Source organism: Gossypium raimondii, chromosome 9 (assembly GCF_025698545.1).
Source record: "Gossypium raimondii isolate GPD5lz chromosome 9, ASM2569854v1, whole genome shotgun sequence".
Classification (NCBI taxonomy): Eukaryota; Viridiplantae; Streptophyta; class Magnoliopsida; order Malvales; family Malvaceae; genus Gossypium; species Gossypium raimondii.
In genome coordinates, this window is record NC_068573.1 from 28,093,231 (window position 1) to 28,115,444 (window position 22,214).

Here is a 22,214-nt window from a genome sequence, read left to right on the forward strand (position 1 = left end):
TTGTTTAATTACAAAAAGACATTATCGTAATTTAGCAACTGAATTGGTGACTTGATTGAGAGTGACATCAATTCAATAAAATAATTAAATAATAAAACGGATTCAAAAATCTACTCAAATCTACCTTTAAAAGGATTCATGTATCTTTAAATAATAAAATTTAGAATTTTTATTTCATTAACTGATTTGTAATATTTAATAGATTTTGATATTGGGCAAACAATTCTATTTAATTCAAATTTAATGTAAATTATAAATGAATTCGAATTTAAAAATTATAAATCTAGATATTACAAAAGAAAAGAATGCAGATGTTCCACACACAAACAGCATCAGCATTACTATTCAGAAACCTCCATAACAACCTACCAGCAATTTGCCCATCACCTTCAAAGTACTTTCTATACAATACTTACATATGTGCTAAAAATCCCATCGTTCTTTTAGTAATTGCTTTCAGTTTAAGGTATTTCTATATGCATGCTTGAATCCCCAAAGCTGCACCATTCCAAATGCACACAATCAATACCATCTAACACAAATACTCGAAACAACAAAAGGAAAACTGGGTTTTGATATAATTATCGAATCGATTAGATTATTAATTTTTTATATAATTAATTTTTTTATCTAATCCAATTTTAACAACTTTGATCACGAATAAACTAAATTTACCTCGACATTCTTTAGTTCAAATTCCTCGTTATGAGCCAAACACTTGTTTCCAAATGTTTCACAAGGTCCACTAGTTCCATTTAATCTGATGCAAAAAATAAATGTTTAAAAATTTTCAAAGGTATCTCAATGGTGATATCAAAATATACCTCAAACACAAAAAAATTCAAAGAAATAATTGAAAAAGGAGCAACATACAGATCTCCATCCAAGCACAAAGCAAAGTTGGCACCCCCACCAAGTGCTAACAAGTCATTCAAACACATATAATAATAACGATTGGCACCTGTTTTGATAAATCACAAACAAGTCAGAGCCTGTAAATATTCAATTTTTTCCAGGTCTTTGAATGAACATATCGTTGTGCTTATGTTTATGTATGTGTAAGATAATAATAAACAAAATGAAGAATCATATAAATACATAGCATATTTGAGGATCCACATTGTAGATGAAAATGGGTTAGATTTGTGTTGACTACATTATTAAGAAATAAAATACATAAAATGCTTTGCCAATTTGTATTACCGGTTGGTCTGAATAGCCTTGGTACACCGTATGTGGATGTAAATACAAACGTCTGGTTTGTTCCCTGTCACATACAGCTAATAATTTTAAATAATTTAAGTGTGTCGTGACAAACTAATATATCAATTTTTCAAATATAAGATTCATAATAATTATATTAGCAACGAAAAATTCTAAATAAAAATACTAAATTTCTAATTAATATTCAAGAAATTCAAGATTATAAATACAATCAATCATAATTTCTTTAATTATTTATATCAATCAACCTCTAAAATTATTATCCAATTACGATGTTAGGAATCTTATACAAAATCAAAATCCCAAAATCATTCAATCAATAAATAAACTAAATATTGCATGAAAATCCTAATCTATAACAAATAAAGTTGCACTCTTAATTTTCTAGAGATTAATCAAATAAGCTTGAAAAAAAGAAAAGAAAAGTTGCTACCAAATTAGGGAGACCACTTGAAAGCATCAAAATTAACCTATTTTGTAAAATTTATAGAGAGCATGTGAAACAATAAGAAAATTTTGAGAGGAAAGTAACGAGTGTTGGAAGAAAATAAAATAAAAAGAGATTTTTAGTTTTGTGTATGGAGAAAGATTCATTTATTTTATAGAAAATAATTAATGTTATAAAATAATTACTTTTCAAAAATTTTGGCAAGTATTTTTCAATTTTCTATGGAAACATATTTTTAGGAGAATGTTTTTAAATTTTTTGCGGGGTCAATACACTAATTGTATATTATATATATTTATAAAATTATAAAATATTTTGTTTTATTTTTGACTCCATGATAGTGTATGTGGTTTTGCCATTGATGAGAAGGATGTAGGTTCGAGTACATCTAAACGTATTTTCCTCCAATTTAAAAATAGAGAAAGGTCATAGGTAAAATTAAGCATTTTATCAAATATATATATATATATATATATATATATATTCTAATTTGAAAGTAAAAGTTTCAATGATACCTATGGATTAGATGGGTTTTTAATTTAAGGTTTATTTGTTTCTTAATTTTTAAAATTATTCAAAAAAATGTTTCTAACAAAGAAATTGCTTTTTAACAAGTTTAAGAGATTGGTCCAAGGGATTTGGAATTTGTTTTCACTAAGGTATGGTTTCAACACTTTTTTAAATCTTTTCTAAAAGTACTCTTTTTTTTTTCTTATTGTGAAAACTAGTGAATCTGGGCGGTAGCACACAAAGGATGTAGGTGGTGGTCTATTTATTCATGTGAATATTATTTAATTTTTATATATATTAAGGTTGTTGAAATTTTTAGAAATTCTTATATTGGATACTGCATATCAGTATACAAATTGTGTTGATTAAAATGGATCGAAACATACTAAAATTTTGTCTAAAAGAAAATTTAAATTACTTGGGATTGGAACAGTATAGACTATTATACTTGCCTCCCCCCTCATGTTTTATCCTAGCTTCGTCCCTAGTTATGGTAATATTGACTATACGAAAATTTACATACATTTATTTCAAGAAAATGAGTGAATAAATTTAGAAATTTTTTATATTTATAATTGACTCGATAAGAGCAAATCATTGTCAACTTATTCACCACAAACAGAGTTGTTGTGGTAAATATCTAGTACCCTTAGGAGAAGAGCAATAGATTGAATAAGTTTAGTTTGGTAGTTTAAATGTTGGTTTTGAACTTGTTGCAATAGTTTTTTTTGGCTGCATGGCTGAGGAAACTTTAAGAGTGGAATTGGTATAATGGACTATTATCAGTTTTTTAAAAAAATTAATTGGTTGAAATGTAAATTTAATATTTGGTATGTAAAAATTGGTTTACTTTCTTTAGAATATAATATTTTATTGAGAGCTATTTTCTCACAAGTAATGGGGAGAGTTACTTTTTCATGTAAATGGAAAGTATAAAAAGGAAACTAGGACAAAATTAACCATTTTTGTGACTTATTCATCATATATAAAGGACATGACTGCTACTTATGATTCCCTTAAGTCAAAGCTCCTCCAATATTTCAAGATCAAATCTAAATGACATTTTAAGCAAACTGTGTCTATCCAAGATCAAATATAGATGATATTTAGATCCGACTATTGAAAAAAGAACCAAAAAATTTGTTTGTATTCAAGAAACTTGTAAAAATTGCAACTCAAATTCCATAAATAAAATTCTTTAATTTATCTTTAAATTTTCAAACCGTATTTGGATTGAGAATATTGACAGAAGCATAAATACATATAGGAAATCCGAAAAATAAGGAGGAAGAAAGCGTACTTGATATTTTCTCCTTGGAGTGGGCATCAAAGGGCATTCTAGCATTGCACCGAAGATAGCTCCTTCCCTATCTCCAGTAATCTGTAATTCATACAACACCACCCAATTAATTCCAACTTAACTGTGAGTTTGAGATGCAATCGTAATTATATATTTATGTAAATGGGAAATTCTTGAATATTATAGTTACAAAACACAAATACCAGCAAAGAGGGACCTGCAGGAAGCTCAGTGCTCTTACGAATAAGTGTACGGAGTGATATTCCATGTTTCCACGTACTGCCCTTCATTTGAATCAGTTGTTACCAAATCAAAAACCACACCGCTTTTGAAATTTGATTTACCAACCTTTTGTGGAAGACTTACCTATACAGCAACACCCATTGACAACCCTTAACAATATTGGGAAGCGAAGACCCCAGGAATTCGAACAATTCACGGTTAATAAACACCGATTCATCTGAAAGATTTAGCGACCCCTTTACGGGACTCAATTGCTCCCCCGCTTCATGAAACTCATCCGAATCGCTGCTGCTGCCGCCACCGCCGCGTGGGCTAATCATTTGCTGCTTATTCTCAAACTCTGTCCAGATACTCTTCTTATCTTCGCAAACCTTTTTCAAATCTTCGCTGACATAGGTAATGGTGTATTCTTTACAGCTATCTAAGGATTCATCTTCCAATTGGAGTTTCTGGTTCCTCCATCGATCAGGAAGGGAACCGATTGGCTTGATGTCGACGTTTCCATGATCGTTGGATTTGGGCTTATCATCATCATCTATGCTTGCTGATGGTATTATGTAAGAAAATAGTGAAGACAGTGAATTTAACCCTTTCGAATACCATCTTCCCTACAATTTCGAAAAGCTTCGTTTTACCAAATCAACCCAACAACCAAAAAGTATATAACTGAAATTCATACGTAAAATCTATAAATAAATGACAATAATCTATTACATACTATGAAAATTATATATATTTATAAAAAAATTTGCTTGAAATGACACCTTTACAATAATGTTTACTGGAAGGGTTTTTCTAATCGGTTAACTCAATTAAAACTTAGTTGAAGGATGATACAAGAACTGATCATGGGTCGAGTTATCCATCCAGGTTTGAACGTTGGTTTAAAAAAATGGGAGGTTTATGTAAAAATATAGGTCCGAATGGGCTTAGACAAAAAATAATACTTGTTTTTTAAATGGATCAGACCTTGAGTAGGGTTTTTTGGCTCGAGCTCGGCTTGGGTCAGTTATTTTTTTATTGTTTCGCTATTGTTTCGCTATTGTTTCATTGTTGTTTTGCTACAATTTCGTTATTATATTATTACTATTTTGTTGTTATTGTTTCGATATTGTATAACTCTTATTTTATTATTAATTTTGTTACTATCTTAGAGGTATAAGTTGCAACTATCTTAGTGTTATTTAAATATAAATATTTTTAATTTGTTAGGAAACATTTATTTTGATATTTTTAGTGTATTTGATATATTATATTTTTAAATTTTTTTATATAAAAAATAATCTAGAAAAATTTAATATGTGCAGGTCAAGTCGGGCTTGAGAGCATTTTTAATCTAGACATTTTTTAGGTCGGGTTGAGCTCAATCCGAGAAAATGGACCTAAAATTTTATATCAGCTCACTCTGAATTCAACCCGATCAACCCATAACCAGATCTAGGTCACACCAACTCAACAAACGGAATTCACATATGCATAAATTTGGATTTTATATCTAGATTAATTTTACATATTTTCGTAACTTTGTTAATTTATTATTATTTTAATGATTTTTTTTCTCACTCCAATCTTTACTCAAATCTATCTTACTTAAATTTTATTTTATATCATAGTCTCGAACCTAAAAAATTAAACAACTTTGATCTAATCTAAAATTTTGCATAACATTTTATATGCTAATTTTAAATTAACCAAATATATGTTGCAAAATCTTATAAAATTAAAATATATAAAATATTTATAAAAAGAACATTTATGTTTTTTATTCATTTCTACTTTCTTTTTCTTATATTTTATGATTCTTTCTATTTTTTTTAATTTTTAAGAAGTTATCGAATTTTTTTATTTTTAATAGTTAAATCTAAAATCGATGATATAATTGGTTTGGTGATGGGTTCAATTATTAGAGCATTGAGATTTGAATTACTTAAATCTTCTTTTGAATTTTTATTTTCAAAATTCTAGAATTATCAATTGAAATGTAATTTAAGAAGAAAATGTAGTTTTCGAAAGGGGAATTACCTGATAAAGTTGAAGTTGAGGTGGAGAAGAAGGTGAAGGTGAATCCGAAAATAAATGTGAAAGACTCCCCGCTGTTTTATCTTTAAATTTATTCATTCTTTTGATTTTTAAGCACAAATAAATGAATTCCTTGTGTGTGGAAATTGAATTAAAAAAATTTAGTTTTCTTTTTTCTTTCTAATTTTTGGAGTAGTAGATCCGTGAGAAAAGGAGGAAATTCATCTCAACTACTAATTAATTACTTCTCTTCACCTAAATTACTATTTCATTTATCTTTGTTCTTCAATTGAGTCTGAATTAGAAGGTCCTTGTTCGTCATATTCCGAGGTCGCAAAATACATTAGCTGATCATATGGCCAAGTGTATGGCGACTAATTCCACACAAATTCATTGGTTTGAAGAACCACCGCAATCAGCTAGAAGTTTAATTGAGGCGGATTATGTTCTTGCTTTGAATCACTAGTATAATTTTTTGAGTTTTTCGCTTAAAGTTATCTTTTTTCAACCAAAAAAATAAAATTAAGAATTGTTTCTCCATTATTTAAATTAATAATTTAAGAAATAACTTATCACCATGAAATTCTACTTTAATTAAAAAAGTTAAAAGATATACTATTAGTCACTCTACTTCTATATAATTTGAGATTTAATCTCTATATTTAAAAAATTTTAAACCATCATGCTTTTTCAGAATCCTAATCCAATCATTATCATTGTTGTTAGTTTTCTATGTAACATATTTGTTTTCATTAATCATATGATACATCACATTAGGAACTGACAATATTTTACGGAAACCTTTTGTAATTTTAATAATTAGATTGAGATTTTTAAATTAAAGAAGTAGGAAGGCTTAATATTTAACTTTTAAATACAAGAATTAAATCTCAAATTTTATCAAAATACAGGACTAACAACATAATTAACCTATTATAAACCCAACGTTTTACACTTTATCAACACCATTTTAGTCTTCTTCTTTCCTCAACCCACAGTTTCTATAATATTTTATACTATTAATATTTTAAGAATCCAATTGTTAAGCTTATTAAAATACTTGTACTTGTGATGCATATAAAATTTTGAATCAATTCTATCGATCTAAAATATTGTCTATATTAATATATATTTAACACTTAAATTTTTTACATAAAACAAATAGTAAAAAGAACTTTAATTTAGGTCAAACTTAAAATGAATGATATATATATATATATATATGAATGGAACATAAAATCTAATAATTAGATTATTACAATATTAATCATATAAAAATTATGAAAATTACTTTAATTTTATATTCAGATCACCCTTACAAATACTTTTACTTGAAAGAAAATGAAAAAATTTCAAAGCAATCAAGCTTAAAAACACTTATATGGACTTTCATTTATATATATAAACTGTAAAATAATTAAATATATACTAATAGATTGAGTGTTGGTTCGATTGGCATGAACATTATTGTCAATGTAGGAGGACATGGGTTTGAGTACGCTGAAGCATATTATTCTCCTATTTATAGATTGAGGAGAGACTATGAATAATTTTAGGCATTGTATCAAAAGCAATATCTACATTAATATGTACCCTATTCCACACTAACTTGAAGCTAAATTGCATAAATGCATTAATAACTATTATTTACTTGGGTAAAAGGATTTTTTAGTTTTTTTTTAATATTATTATAAAGGAAATTTATCATTTTCGAAAAAATAGAGTAAATTAATTCATGTTAAATTTGAAGGTAAGCAACTAAGGATAATTAATTACAATGTTCACTCTTTTCGTCAACTTATCTTACTTTTATAGGTATAATAACAAATTTAGTCCTCGATATTTACACATTTTATCAATTTAGTCTTCCTAATTTTAAAAATCAACAAATTTAACCCTCAATATTTGCACATTCTATTAGTTTAGTCCTTATTCTAAAAAAATTAGAAATAGAAAATATAAATATATATATATATATATATTAGCGATAAATTGATCAAGCTTACGGATTCCACAAACAAAATCTAAACCAAAAGCTAATTATAAGGTGTTGATCTTGGAAAACTAGGCATTGTAACGCAATAAACTTTCATTTCTAATTTAATAATATTAAAAATTAAAATTAAAAAATATGGGATATGAAATGGTAGTGTTCAAGGATGAAAGTTGAGCAACATGTTTGGTTTAAGAATATTATATGAAATTGAGGTATGAGAATATGTTTGAGGTTTGCCTATTTTTCTATAATTCAACTTGTAAAAATACCTTATTTTCCCAACATCTCACGACGTGTGTTTATAATTCCTTTTATTTTCCCAACATCTTTTATTTTATTTAGGGTTTGGGTTTTCATTATTGGATGGAGATAGATTATCAAGTGCAACGGTTTATAGTTCAAGAAATATCAGTTTCGCAATGAGGTTGAAAAATATTTTTAAAAATATGGTAGAAAAATGCTTTTAAAAGATTTGATAATGTTTACAGTTACTTCAAAAGTGTTTTTGAAAAAATAAAAATTTCTATTTTAAACATGAATAGAAAAGTTTTAATTAGGAGATAAAAAAAAGTAATTTCATTAAAAATAAACATGCATCTCTCTCTCAAAAAAAAAAAGCATACATGTATCTAAATCTCATCACACTGAATCCAAGTTTGGATGTATATGTAAAAGTAGTTTAAATTACACACAAAATGTGATAAGATCATGTTGTCTAATGCAAAAACTCTCGTGGATCAGTGATATAACCAGTCAAAGCTGAAGCAGCGGCAGTGTATGGAGAAGCAAGATATATCTGCCCTTCCTTATGCCCCATCCGACCAGGAAAGTTTCTATTTGTTGTTGACACGCAAACCTGCATGCTTCATCTTATTAAAATCATTGCATATCAACAAACCAGACGGTTTACATTATTAAACCCGCAATTTGATCCAATTTAGCGGTGTAAAACAAGACATTCATGTTTGTAAGTTATTTGGATTTGACTGGAGAAAGAAATTGAATTTGACTCCATCATTGTCTATTCAAACTCAAGCTCGAACTCAAGCTATCAAGCAAATCAAATTTAATGTATCCTAATCCTTGACTCAAGTAACAAGTTTATCGAGTTTTTTCAAATTTATACTTTTTTTAGTTTTCAATTCTACCTCAAGCTTGAGCTTGAACCCAAATGACAATGCTTGAATTCAAGCACAGGAATCGAGCTCATGCATTTGCTAGGTACGGAAGCCTAATCAAACGAGCTCATACTTTTACTAGGTAAACAAGTCTCAAATAGCCCAACCTTTACCTTGAATAGAGCTCAGACTTTAAAAGTAAAACTTCGTCAAATTCAAAACCTCGTCTCAGCTCGATTACACCTCTAATCCATTTGAGTCAGGCTTGGACTAACCCTGACTAGTCTATTTTACTTTTACTATTAAAAGTCTAATTCAGACTGGATCAGACTAACCCAAATTAAAATTCACCATGTCCAAACCTAACTCAAAACAGAGTTTATCTTGTCAGAGAGATGGTTCAATCCTAGGACAAGTCTAGCCCAGACAAGACAGTCAAATAGTTCAACTACTAATCCAACCGATCCGGTTCAGTTTTTTTCAACCATGATGGTAGGGGGAAAGACTACTTGCCTGAGCTTCGTTCATGCGAGCATATGTGTCCTTAGGGCCACCCATACAAGCAGCACAACTAGGGCTTGCTGGTGTGTCACAACCAGCTTCTTCGAATATTTGAGAGCAAGTCTTGCCACCAGATCCTGGTACAATGAGAGTATATATATCCACCCATACCTGCAAATTTACCATGTTTAACAATCATATTAGCAAGTTTAATGATTTTTTTTAAAATATTAAAAACTTATGTTATTCGGCTTGGAGTGTCATATGTATTTGAAACAAAGCTTTTCTATGTATTTTGAGGATCGTTGAGAGATCATATTCTTAAGGATCACAAAAAATTTTGAAATTGCTAAACTCTAACTCGTCCCAATCTTTGCTATCTTTGCTAGTATTAGTTTTGTAAACATTAGATAATATCAAATATTATGTAAAACTTCGAAGTGAATCAAGATGGGATCAAGAAAATATTTTCAATGATGGGTTAGGTGAGGCTAAAATATTAAATAAAATTCAGGGCAAGGTGAGAAAAAAAATCTCCACCTGGGATCAAGAAAATCTTTTCAATGATGGGTTAGGTGAGGCTAAAATATTAAATAAAATTCAGGGCAAGGTGAGAAAAAAAATCTCCACCTGAGTCTATTGTCATCCCTAAATTCATATTCTCATACTCATATCTAAACATACATCATGCATAGATATCAAATATGAATATTTTATAAAAATAAAAAAGTCAGAATAACATAGTTGACAATAAAACTTCATGTACCTTTTGTGTAGCAGGGACAAGGAATGTGGGGACTTTCACCTTTTTTCCCTGTATTTTTCAAGCAAATTACAAATCATAAACAGGGTTATGAAGTATATAACAACAAGCCAACTCTACAAAGCATGGACTCATAATAAGATGGGAATTTTACAACATTCAGAATATGGGTGTGGCAGAACAGGCAATAAAACTTCAAATTTTGGATAATAATTCATTACGCAACACGTATTTTTCCATGTTAGATCATATCTTGGTTATGTTTTGATCTTGTCTACTTTAACTTAATGTGTCCGACATGTGTTCTTCCATGTTGGAATTGTGTCTAAAATATTAAAAAGAAAATGGAGATAGATGGAATCTTACAGAAGCTAAGAAGAGCTTGGCAGCAGCAAGAAAATCTTGTGTTTTGCCACCAGTACATGATCCAATATAAACCCTGTCAATTTTGATATGTTTGCATTCTCTTGCTAAAGCACGATTATCTGGAGAATGTGGCTGCAAATTTTGCTCCATTATTTACTCAATACACAAAAAAGAATATATATATATATTAAAACAGCCATCTTTTATGATATAATCTTTAATTATATTTTCGGGTTTGATTTTAAATGTCAGATATGAGTATATACTTAATGTGGACATGTTTTTCCTTTGAGGATCACATCTCTATTGAATATCTTTAAATACGTCAGACAGTGAAAAATTGGAGAAACATGACATGTAGGCTTAATAGACACTCACCTTAGCTACTAAGGGCTCCAATTTTGAGATGTCAAATCTAAACTCGGAATGGAAACTGAAAGCCAGAGTATATATATTTAGATTCTTGTTGCGGAAGTCATAGCCTCAAATATGAATATCGAATATTTCCGCTTTAAGAAAAATATAGAGTAGGAATATACAGACTAAGAACGTTGATTCATGTTAAAGTTTAAAAAAGAAAAAAAAAACCATAAGAAAGTTAAATAAAATCAACAAAGTAATTTATAAACATACCTTGCTAGTCCATCACTGTAAACTGGTTCATAAGGCACAGATGTTTTATCCTGCGCAAATTAAAAAGATGCAACTCCATAAGCCAAGGTATTGTCTATATGCTATCCATAGTAAATTTAAATTCATTATGTGTCCAACACGAATATATATATATTAATTAAAATTTTCATTAAATATTGGTGGTGTGAATGAGACTTGAAAAAGACTCACCTCAAGGTACTTAAATGTAGTACTGTCTGCAGCAACGACACCGTTCTTTCCACCAGCCTCAATAACCATATTGCATAATGTCATCCGTTCTTCCATCTAAACCAGTAAAAAAGATAATAAGAAAATAAAGATTAGATTCATATTCCAACTGAGAAAACATTTGGATCAATTTCAACAAATATCACTTACATTTAAACTCTCAACCGTTGTGCCAACAAACTCCATGGATTTATACGTAGCACCAGCTACTGATATTTCACCTATGATCTACAAAACAATATACCATTATATACTTTGTTCAATACTAGATATGTAGCTAACACGGTTTCACGTATTTGGAAGTCATTGAAATATATGATTACTTTAAAAATAATGAAAGTCGGAACAACATAGAAATAACTTTTCTAAGAAACTAAAAATGTTAACTTGCCTGCAAAATCAAATCCTTAGCAAGCAAATAGTCAGGCATTTCACCATTCATCACAAATCTCAAAGTTTGTGGCACCTGAAATTGTCATGCAACAAAACCACACTTAATTACAGTGCTAAACATTTCATTATAGAGCTACTAAGAAATTAACAACTTAGTATAGGTATGCATCTCATACAGACATGGTTTATTTTATTAAAGTTTTTTCATATATAAAACTATATCAAACATGAATGTCAAACAAACTCACACCTTGAGCAGAAGTGCCCCAGTGCCTAATACAAAACCAGCTTCTGTATTCCCAATGCCTGTAGCAAACTGACCAAATGCTCCAGCAGTACAGGTGTGAGAATCTGTCCCTAACAAAATCTGAAGGCAGGAGCACACTAAGTTATTGGGATTCGGATGGAGTTTTGGACATGGATACGTGTCCGATATGAGCATGTTCAATTTTTCTAGTTTTTTTTTTCATGTATTTGTAAGGGTTTAAGACGGTCATGTATCCCCATACTTAATGTCATATGAACCGAACAAAAGTTTCATTTATGAATTCTTGCTCAGATTCGGATAGACTGTCAATACATGAATTTGTGTCTGATATACATGTGTTCAGTTCTTCTGAGTCTTTTTCATGCATTTGTAAGTTGTAGGAGTGTTATGGTTTTATGCTAGTACAAGTTTCATATACCAATATTTATTAAGAAAAAGTCGAAGCAACATTGAGTCATATATGGAATAGAATATTAATAATTTAAACAATCTTAGTAAAAGGAAAAAATGATTACCTCTCCAGGCCTGCAATGACCTTCTTGAGCAAGTGCAATATGGCATACACCTTTGTAGTCAGGATTAGCCTGGCAATAATATGACATAGAAATCGAGTTTTAGCTTCAATAAACAGGGTATATATATATGGAAATGAATTGTGTTCATTGATAGTGGAGTTTTGGAGTTTTTAAACTTCACAAGCAAGATTGAGGCGATGCCAATTGTCCTATATGGTATGGTAAAATATTAAAGAAAATAAATATATAAAAGAAATGAGATACATGACAATTTTTTAATTTTGCTTGTGAAATTAAAAAACTACACTCTCAATATATCAAATGCTATATATATTTATATATTCTAAATCTGAGCGAAAAAAAAGTATAAACCTACAAACTCATATGTGAATATTAGATAAAGTAGAAGTGTTCATAGGCCGGGCTGAGACTAGAGTTTCAAAAAATTTTCAGGCCTGAGCCCGAGCCTAGCCCGCTCAAGCTAGCCTAAATGACAAATTCACTATTGAAAAATTTATTTTTTATTTAAATTTACTTATAAAGATATATAAATATTAATATAAAATTATTTTTTGCATTTTATTAATTATAAACATTAAAATGGCCAGCCCAAGTTTGAAGAATACAAACCCAAGCCCGGCCCAAAGCAAGATGGACCAACCGGTCCTTGAACACCTCTAGATACGAGCATATTCTTATATAGTTAAAACTTTCTAAACTTTTTCAAGTGTTTGGAGGATTCTTATATATTATCATATCCATGTGTTGGCAAGTGTTAGACACGAATACTTTGAAAAAAATAATGTGTGAGCAACATACTCCCGAACACCTGAAAATAGTTGAGTATAAAATGGAAATACACTGTTATGCTACTGGAAATCAAGTTTAAATGTTTGAAATGAGTATGTATATGATATGGGTGCATCCAATTTTTTATGTATTTAGAATACATATAGAAAATTATATTTTCATATCCATATTCAATTATGGATCGAATAAAAATATCAGAAATAAGTACTCTAAGGAAATTAATATTAGATGGAGAAGAACATAAGAATCAAAGAGTCATACCTTAAAATTACTAAGATCAGTAATATCATAAAAGTACTTTATATTTTGGTCCAAAGAAAACTCCCTCAAGATATCCACATTACGATTGGCACGTTCATCACTTGTGAATATATAGTGGTCTGGTATAACCACCACCTTTTCACGATCCCAAACCTTCAATATATGCAATAACACTATGATAGTCAATGAACTAAACCCGAACGACTATATATATATATTTTTAATTCAGGTGTGATTATCAGATATGACTATGTATTTGAATGATGGTTGAAAGTTTATATTTTCAAACTCATGTTTGGACATATATCAAAAACAAATAACCAACGTGGCACATTATATCCTACTCAAATAGGAGAAACCACAAATATCAATTTCACATCTTGAACTGTAACTATGTCCTGCTGAAAAGAAGCTTATTGCAATGGATGTAGCAATGGTGACTTCATTAAATAAAATTAGATACGAACTAATTCAAGTATACATATATAAATCAGCAAAAATAAAAGTAGGAATAGTTATAAAAGTACCTTAGCATTTTCACCAAATTCTTTCTGAAAGATACCAATGGAACCAGGACCACTTATATCATTAGTCATGAAAACATCAACATTCACCCAAACGTTGTCGCCTGCTTTCACCTCTGCTTTCTCCGCCCCTTTTGCAAGTATCTTCTCTGTCATCGTCATTGGACTCTTCATCTGAAATCCAAATGGAATATATGAAAAACGTTGGCAAAATTCCCAAATTCAATCAAAATATATGTAGATCAATGGTTTTTTTATTTTTATTTTTTTAAAAGCAGTAACTGAGCCAGTGGTGGCTGGTTTTCTCTCTGATTGTCGCGTCGCCATTGCCATCGAAATGTTGTTGGAAATGGGTTTCTTGCATTTGTAAATGGAGAGTTGTGAAGTTGAAGGGACGACTGAGAGGCTTTTATCTTTCTGTTCAATAATTAACAATAAGAAAATCAAACTGTTAGACATGGTTACTCGGATTTTAAGTATCTTTGTCCGTCACAATAAAAGAAACAGAGAGCTGAAAAATACTGACCTTGTTAATGATCAAAGAAGAAGTGGGGTGTGCAAAACCAACTGAAGAGGCCATGATGAGTTGCTTCAAAAGAATGGTAAAGAAGATGATGGCTTTTTATTATCTTCTTTCAGACATTTCGTCAAACACGGCTTTGACAGAGTTAAAAATCAAATAAGTTTGATGAACAGGGCCATGAATATTTTAAGTAAAATGAAAAATTCGACTTGAACTTGAATCACCATTGATGCTGACAAGTTTTTCTTTTTCATCGTACACATGTTATAACGTACAGTGAACACAAATATCGATTTTGAAGAACTTGAGCAACACGACTACAAAAATCAACTGTGAGAGATATTCTCAGCCGCCACCATTGTAATGATTGGGTAAAAACACTTTTTTAATCCCTCTCCATTTTTATATTAATTAAATTAGTCCCTTTCAAAAATAACAACTAATCACAATAATAATGTTTTCAATATAATAACAAATTCAATCTTAAAACATTACTTATTTCATCATTTATTAATTGTTGTTAATTACCCACTTGTTTACTTGAAACAAAACCAAGAAAATTTTAAAAATTTTGCCACCATTCAAATATGGTATTTATATTTTAAAATGGCTAATGTGATACTTGAACTATTAATTAATGTATTATTTGGTACCTGTACTTTCATAAAATGTCTAATGTGGTACTTGTACTTTAAAATGTACATTGTGGCACAAAACTATCAGTTTGTGTATTATTTAGTACTTATAATTTCATAAAATGTCCACTATAATACTTATACTTTGAAAATATGCAATATAGTATCTAAGCTATCAATCCATATATTATTATGGTAGCTGAAGTTAAAACCTTTATTAAATGCTAAACCAACCAATGAAAATTGAGACACGAAATATATTTTTCCAAATCACTAACTTCACATGGATTATATAATATGTGGAAAAGATAAATAAAACAAAAGAAATTATATTAAATAAAAAATCAAATAATTAAATTTAAGTCTAACTTTAAAAACACAAACTTTTAACTCAAAATTTCTTCAACTTTTTAAACATATTTGTACAAGCCAAAGTTTAGCAAAATTTATGATTTTTATTTGCGTTGTTGAACTCGAATGAGAGGTTAAATAAATTGATTTTGACAATCATTTCAATTTTTTTGTTTTATTTATCTTTTCATATAATATTATATTATTTATGTAGAATTGATGATTTGAAAAAAAATACACGTGGAATGTTTATTGGTTCATTTAACATTTACTATAGGTGTTAACTCTCGTACCACAATAATACATGATTGATAATTCAAATACCACATTAAACATTTTCAAAGTATAAATACCTAAGTAACAAATAATACACAAATTGATAGTTTAAATATTACATTCGATATTTTTAAAGTACAAGTACCACATTGGTCATTTTATAAAAGAACAAGTACCAAATAATACATAAATTGATAGTTTAGGTATCATATTGGATATTTTCAAAGTACAGATACCACATTGGACATTTTATAAAACTACAAGTAACCTTATTTCATTTAAAAAGGGAAATCCAGAAATTGTTATTCCGAGCCATATAAAAACTGAACCATCCGAAACTATTATAATACTAGTACAGTTTGGCTTTAAGTACGCATCAATACGACTGATACCGGTACACTAGTCACTATGATCCTAGTCCTCACTATTGCATGCTGCTGAAGAACGATTTCATTTTTGAAACATAAGAAACAGTGGTTCAAAAATTCTGCATTTCTGGCACAAATTGGATACATTATAAGATACAAAACAAAATCTTTACACAATCAACACAAAAACTCCCTAGGATCTGTGACATAACTGGTCAAAGCTGATGCAGCCGCTGTATACGGAGAAGCAAGATATATCTGGCCTTCCTTGTGCCCCATTCGACCCGGGAAGTTCCTGTTAGTTGTCGAGACACAGACCTGTAGAAAACGCCATTTTCGTGGAAATATATCCATAAATTCTATTCAAAACGGAAAACTATAGATGACAACTTGTATGCTATCAAAAGTTTCAAGCCAGGGAAAATATGGGTAATTACCTTGGGCTCGTTCATCCGAGCATATGTGTCTTTAGGACCACCCAAACAAGCGCCGCAGCTAGGGCTTGCAGGTGTATCACAACCGGCTTCTTCAAATATCTGCGAGCATGTCTTCCCACCAGATCCAGGTACCGGAAGAGTATATATGTCCATCCAAACCTGCCGAGTTTTACTATGTTAAACATACATTCTTTTATTGTCTACTTCTTTTTCTCAATTATATTTGAGAACTGAATGACAGTTTAACATTAATGCAACCAAATCATACCTTTTGCGTCGCAGGGACAAGGAATGTCGGAACTTTGACCTTCTTGCCCTGCAGTTCAAGAAATTAAAGTGTTTAAGCCTAAGAAAGTCGCAACTTAATACACAGTAATATTGAAGTTCTTCTGCTCTCTCATCTTAATTCTAACCCTTATCCACAGGAATTTCAGTCTCAATTTATTCCGGCAAGTATATCAAACAGGACCATATTCTTATTGACTATGTTGCTCGAACTTGGGCATTCACAGATACGTGTCCGACTAAATACATTCAATTACTCAGAACTTTTTTTCATGTATCTTGGGCATTCACAGATACGTGTACGACTAAATACATTCAATTACTCGAACTTTTTTTCATGTATTTTGGAGGACTTTTGGAGCTTTATATTGCTATACCTATGTCCCAATATGCATCAGATATTAAGTGCCAGATATGTGTGTGTCAAACAGGGATTTAAATAGCGGTCCGTTACCGAAATAGCGGCCGTTATATAGCGGTAGCGGCACCGTCCGAAACCACTACTGCCGAAACCGCTATTATATTTTACAATAAGTTGTGTGAATTTTTTTTAAAATTCACGACCGCGATACCCGCAATGACCACAATAGCATCCGTTTTGTCCGCAACCGCGATAAACGCAATGCGACTGAAAACGCGGCCACGACCGCAATTTAAATCCCTGGTGTCAAACATTGATGCTTAAAAAAAATGAAGAATCGGAGTAATATGACTTACTGAAGCTAGAAAGACTTTAGCAGCAGCAAGAAAATCTTCCGTTTTTCCACCAGTACAAGATCCGATATACACTCTGTCGATTTTAACATCTTTGCATTCCCTAGCCAAAGCTCGGTTATCAGGAGAGTGTGGCTGCAAAATATATTTAACAATTTACTCTAAAAAAATATACACAAAAGAAGACAAAGAAGATTAGGGAATCGAAAATCAACTTTCTGGAGATAATAGAGTTAAAGACAGCAGAGGTGGATATCAAAAACAAGAGTTATCACTTGATACAAGCACCAACCTTAGCTACCAAGGGCTCCAATTTCGAGATATCGAATCTGTATTCAGAAAGAAAACTGAAAGACAAGATGAAAATATATAAGTTCCTCTTGTTTAGTTCCAAGCATGAAATTACAAGAAAGAACTCGACTAAACTCAAAATTACACCCATTTATCAATTAAGAAAACATGACAAAGATAAAACCAATATCATATTTCCATTAGAAATATCATTATATATGAGGGAATGTTAAAGAAGAATGAGACCACCCCTGACCAACCAAAATGAACCAATAGTAGAGAACACCATAAAAATAAGAACTTGATATCTTGATTAACCATTTAATTGTAAAACCTACCTTGCTTGCGCATCACTGTAAACTGGTTCATACGGCACCGATGTTTTATCCTGTGCAAAGAAAGATATAATCTATCAATTTCTTTGTGCAAGAGTAAATGTCGAACAAAGCGGGGAACCGGAACCAAGTGCACTTGGTTTTACCTCAAGGTACTTAAATGTAGTACTATCAGCGGGAACAACACCGTTCTTTCCACCAGCTTCAACAACCATATTGCATAAGGTCATCCGTTCTTCCATCTACAGAAAAACAACAAACTGGAAAAATTAAGTTCATGATTTCTTCCAGCAAGAAATTAATTAACAAAGAAGATTTTTAAAGGGCTGAATCTTGTAACAGAGATAAATTATTTAAAGTTCACTTACATTTAAACTTTCCACAGTTGTTCCCACAAACTCCATTGATTTATACGTTGCACCAGCTACAGATATTTCACCAATGATCTGCAAAATGGCAACCATTTAATTTGAAACAGAACAGAAAGTTATACTCATTCTATGACCCTATGTTACTAACACAATGGGTATATGTCCTACAAGGGTATGTTCAATTTTAATTTTCAAGATTTCCATGTATTTGAAGATCCACTAGAGGATCATATCCTCGTATCCATGTTTGGATATGCATCTAACATAAATGCTAGACATGGATACTTCAAAAATTGAAGAGTCAAAGCAAAATAGCAATGACCTACTAATATAACACAAAGAAGAGTTATATCCCCCATGAGAACACAGTTATGCTTCAAGCATATCAAAATGGAAAATTGCCACAAAACATCTGATCTTACCTGCAAAATCAAATCCTTTGCAAGCAAATAATGAGGCATTTCACCATCCATCACAAATCTCAAAGTCGGTGGCACCTGCAATAAAGCATGAAAGAAAACCATATATAAGTTTTGATACTTGGACTCAGGTGTGAGTGTCCAATACAGGTATGTGCCCAACGCGGAGTATGTCTAATTTTATTACAAGGTTTTCAATGTGGATCCTTGAGGGCCATATACCCATACTCACGTTAGGATATGTGTCAGATAAGGGTGTTGGAGACAGGTTCTTCAAGAAAAATAAAGGGTCAGAATAACTTAGAATTTAAGTACTAAACCACCTAATCAATTCACAAGAAAAGGCTAAGATAGCCGTCAGATCAAATTCCACACACATGAAGTAAACCCACTCATCAAGCCATTAAAACTTCTGGGTGCTAAGAAGAGCTAGAACCTTAAACCCTCTCATTCGGTAAAAAAAGGTCAATAATTCTATAGGGAAGCATGACACTAAGAAGTAAATACAAAGTCCAATTAATGGAAGACATAAACAATGATATCAAAGAAATAAAATTTTACAAAGTTATAACACTAATAGGATACCAAATGAATCAAAGAACGTGGAAAACAAGATTTGGGCACATTTAATCAAGTGGAACATTAAGGCGTTATTGATGAACCTTTAGAAGAACCTTCCCAGTGCCCAATACAAAACCTGCATCCGTATTTCCAATTCCTGTAGCAAATTGACCAAATGCTCCTGCGGTACATGTGTGAGAATCGGTTCCCAACAAAACCTGAAGGCACCAATAAAGAACTTAAGAGCAGTTCGTGAACATAAATCATAAGTTAAATTTTACAAATCAGCAATTCTGGTAAAGAATTGATACCTCTCCAGGCCTACAGTGACCTTCTTGGGCAAGTGCAACATGGCATACACCTTTGTAATCCGGGTTTGCCTACAATGTTATGAATTAGAATTCGGCTTTATGTCAATAAACAGAGAATATACCTCGAGTTCGTAGGAAACAAATTACAAAATAAAGAGCACCATACCTTGAAATTACTAAGATCTTTAATATCATAAAAGTACTTTATATTTTGCTCGCCGCAAAAATCCCTCAAAATATCCACATTACGATTTGCACGTTCATCACTAGTGAATATATAATGGTCAGGTATGATAACAATCTTTTCACGGTCCCAAACCTTCAATAGCAAAATTCCAATACATCGACAGTCAGTGAATTCAGCCACTGGAACTGACTACCAATGCAATACTTAAATTACCAAGCTAAAGGAAATTCGAAGTATTTTATCAGAAAAGTAAATAAAAGAAACCACCAAAATCAGTTTCCAATCTCTAAGAATATCCCATTAAAAAGAAACTTACAGCATTGACATAGCTACTGTTAATGAATCGCAAAATTTGATTTCAAAATGCTATTAAAAAAAAGGTAATTAAGACCTCAATTATATGCCAAAAGATAAGCTAAGTGAAAATAAAACAAAAATACAAAATTAAGCCCGCCAATCGAATACCTTAGCCTTTTCACCAAATTCTTTCTTGAAGATACCAATGGAACCCGGACCACAAACATCATGAGTCATCAAGATATCAACATTAACCCAAACATTATCACCTGGATTCAACTGTTGTTTCTCGGAGGCTCTTGCAAGAATCTTCTCCGTCATTGTCATTCCTGTCTTCACCTGGAAAATGGGGATTTGAGGATTTCAAAAAATAGTGGAAGTTGTAATGATAAAAACATTCATGATTATTTCTCTTTCTCAAACTCATTGATTTGCTGGATGACTATCTTGTAGTAAATTTGAAACTCTAATAGATGTTTGGGAATTTGGAATTCATGTTTTTATATATTTCAAATATATAATCCTTTTGAATCTCAACTAATTTTAACATAATCTATACATATTATCTCACACTTGATACAACAAATGAAATGATTAGGTAGTTTTGGAAACTTAGATATCGAAAATGGATTTTGATTCCGCAAATAGTATAATTTGTATGATAAAACACATACAAATGTAGCATTCACCATTATTTTCTCATGGATTTGTTGGATGCCAATTATTACAGAATTCGATGAATTTAGAACTCCAAAATTTTCTGGAATTTGGAATTCATGTGTTTTATACATATCAAAATATATAATCATATTGAATCTCAATTAACCCATACACAGTTTATACATATCTTCTTAACAATTATGTAACAAATAAACCCCAAACCCAGATTTTTCAAATTTATGTTCCCAAATACAGCATTTAACAATCAATAAAAATGAAATCAACAAAAAAGAAAAAAAAAAAAGGGAAAAAGGAACTAACAGAGCCAGTGGTATATGTTTTACGCTCAGATTGCTGGGGTGCCATGACTGAGACGATTTTCTTCGAAACTTGTTTCTTACATTTATGAAAAGCAATCTGAGATTCCAAACAAAACCAAGAAAAAGGGGGTTTTGTTAATTAATCAAAAGAATCAAACAACAATCAAAATCAAGAACATGGGGGTGATGGAAATCACTGACCTTCTTGAGGAAAGAAGAAGTAGGAGAGGAAACCAAAGAGGATGCCATAAGATTTCAGCTCTTCAAGTAAATCAACAGCAGAAATGTAAAAAACAAAATGGATAAAGGAAACACAAAAGTGAAGACCAATGGAAGCAGGGCAATGCAGAGCAAAGTACACGTGGAAGAGATGCTGCAAGAGAAGGGTGGCAACTGGCAATGGCGTGTGGTCATTAGTTAATTTATTCAAATGGGTCCCAACCACTTAAAATTTGAGTCATTTAAAACCAATAGTTAATTATATTTTGCTCTTAAAAAATAGATAAATTAGTTCTTATAGATTATATTAAAGAATAAATTGATCTTTTTATTAAATGTTAGTCCTTGTATGTATGAATAAAGTACACATGACATGCCACTTATAATTGTCTCGTTATTCTGTCAACCACACTCGTTTTTAACAATTAAAATAGATGATTTTTTAACAGAAACAACTAATTTACTCTTTAATCTAATGTATAACGACTAATTTATACATTTTTTAAGTAAAGG

General features: G+C 30.8%; 2 protein-coding genes and 1 non-coding gene across 4 annotated transcripts; all 3 read right to left on the reverse strand.

Annotated features, from left to right (window-relative positions):
• Nucleotides 1-326: 326 nt before the first annotated feature.
• Nucleotides 327-1,261, reverse strand: LOC105798825 (uncharacterized). The gene is made up of 4 exons (XR_008188512.1): nt 1,204-1,261; nt 874-961; nt 676-760; nt 327-498 (listed from the first exon to the last, which is right to left on the reverse strand). It is a non-coding gene; the product is annotated as an uncharacterized LOC105798825 (transcript).
• Nucleotides 1,262-8,302: 7,041 nt separating this feature from the next.
• LOC105798826 (3-isopropylmalate dehydratase large subunit, chloroplastic) lies at nt 8,303-15,020 on the reverse strand. 2 transcript variants are annotated; one of them, XM_052620807.1, is made up of 15 exons: nt 14,668-15,019; nt 14,424-14,558; nt 14,145-14,315; nt 13,618-13,770; nt 12,547-12,615; nt 12,014-12,130; nt 11,762-11,836; nt 11,521-11,598; nt 11,332-11,427; nt 11,122-11,171; nt 10,867-10,921; nt 10,489-10,620; nt 10,126-10,173; nt 9,372-9,530; nt 8,303-8,596 (listed from the first exon to the last, which is right to left on the reverse strand). In XM_052620807.1, the coding sequence occupies exons 1-15, from the start codon at nt 14,719-14,721 to the stop codon at nt 8,456-8,458; spliced, it is 1,533 nt and encodes a 510-aa protein (XP_052476767.1). In that variant the 5' UTR covers nt 14,722-15,019; the 3' UTR covers nt 8,303-8,455. The 2 variants fall into 2 exon arrangements, with proteins under 2 accessions (XP_052476767.1, XP_052476768.1); XM_052620808.1 differs by lacking the exon at nt 12,014-12,130 and having other exon boundaries at nt 14,668-15,020.
• A 1,153-nt stretch (nt 15,021-16,173) lies between these two features.
• Nucleotides 16,174-21,871, reverse strand: LOC105798827 (3-isopropylmalate dehydratase large subunit, chloroplastic). Its single transcript, XM_012629029.2, has 15 exons — nt 21,684-21,871; nt 21,484-21,579; nt 20,671-20,841; nt 20,185-20,337; nt 20,019-20,087; nt 19,809-19,925; nt 19,150-19,224; nt 18,725-18,802; nt 18,503-18,598; nt 18,360-18,409; nt 18,023-18,077; nt 17,734-17,865; nt 17,000-17,047; nt 16,732-16,890; nt 16,174-16,612 (listed from the first exon to the last, which is right to left on the reverse strand). The coding sequence occupies exons 1-15, from the start codon at nt 21,729-21,731 to the stop codon at nt 16,472-16,474; spliced, it is 1,488 nt and encodes a 495-aa protein (XP_012484483.1). The 5' UTR covers nt 21,732-21,871; the 3' UTR covers nt 16,174-16,471.
• Between the last annotated feature and the right edge of the window lie 343 nt (nt 21,872-22,214).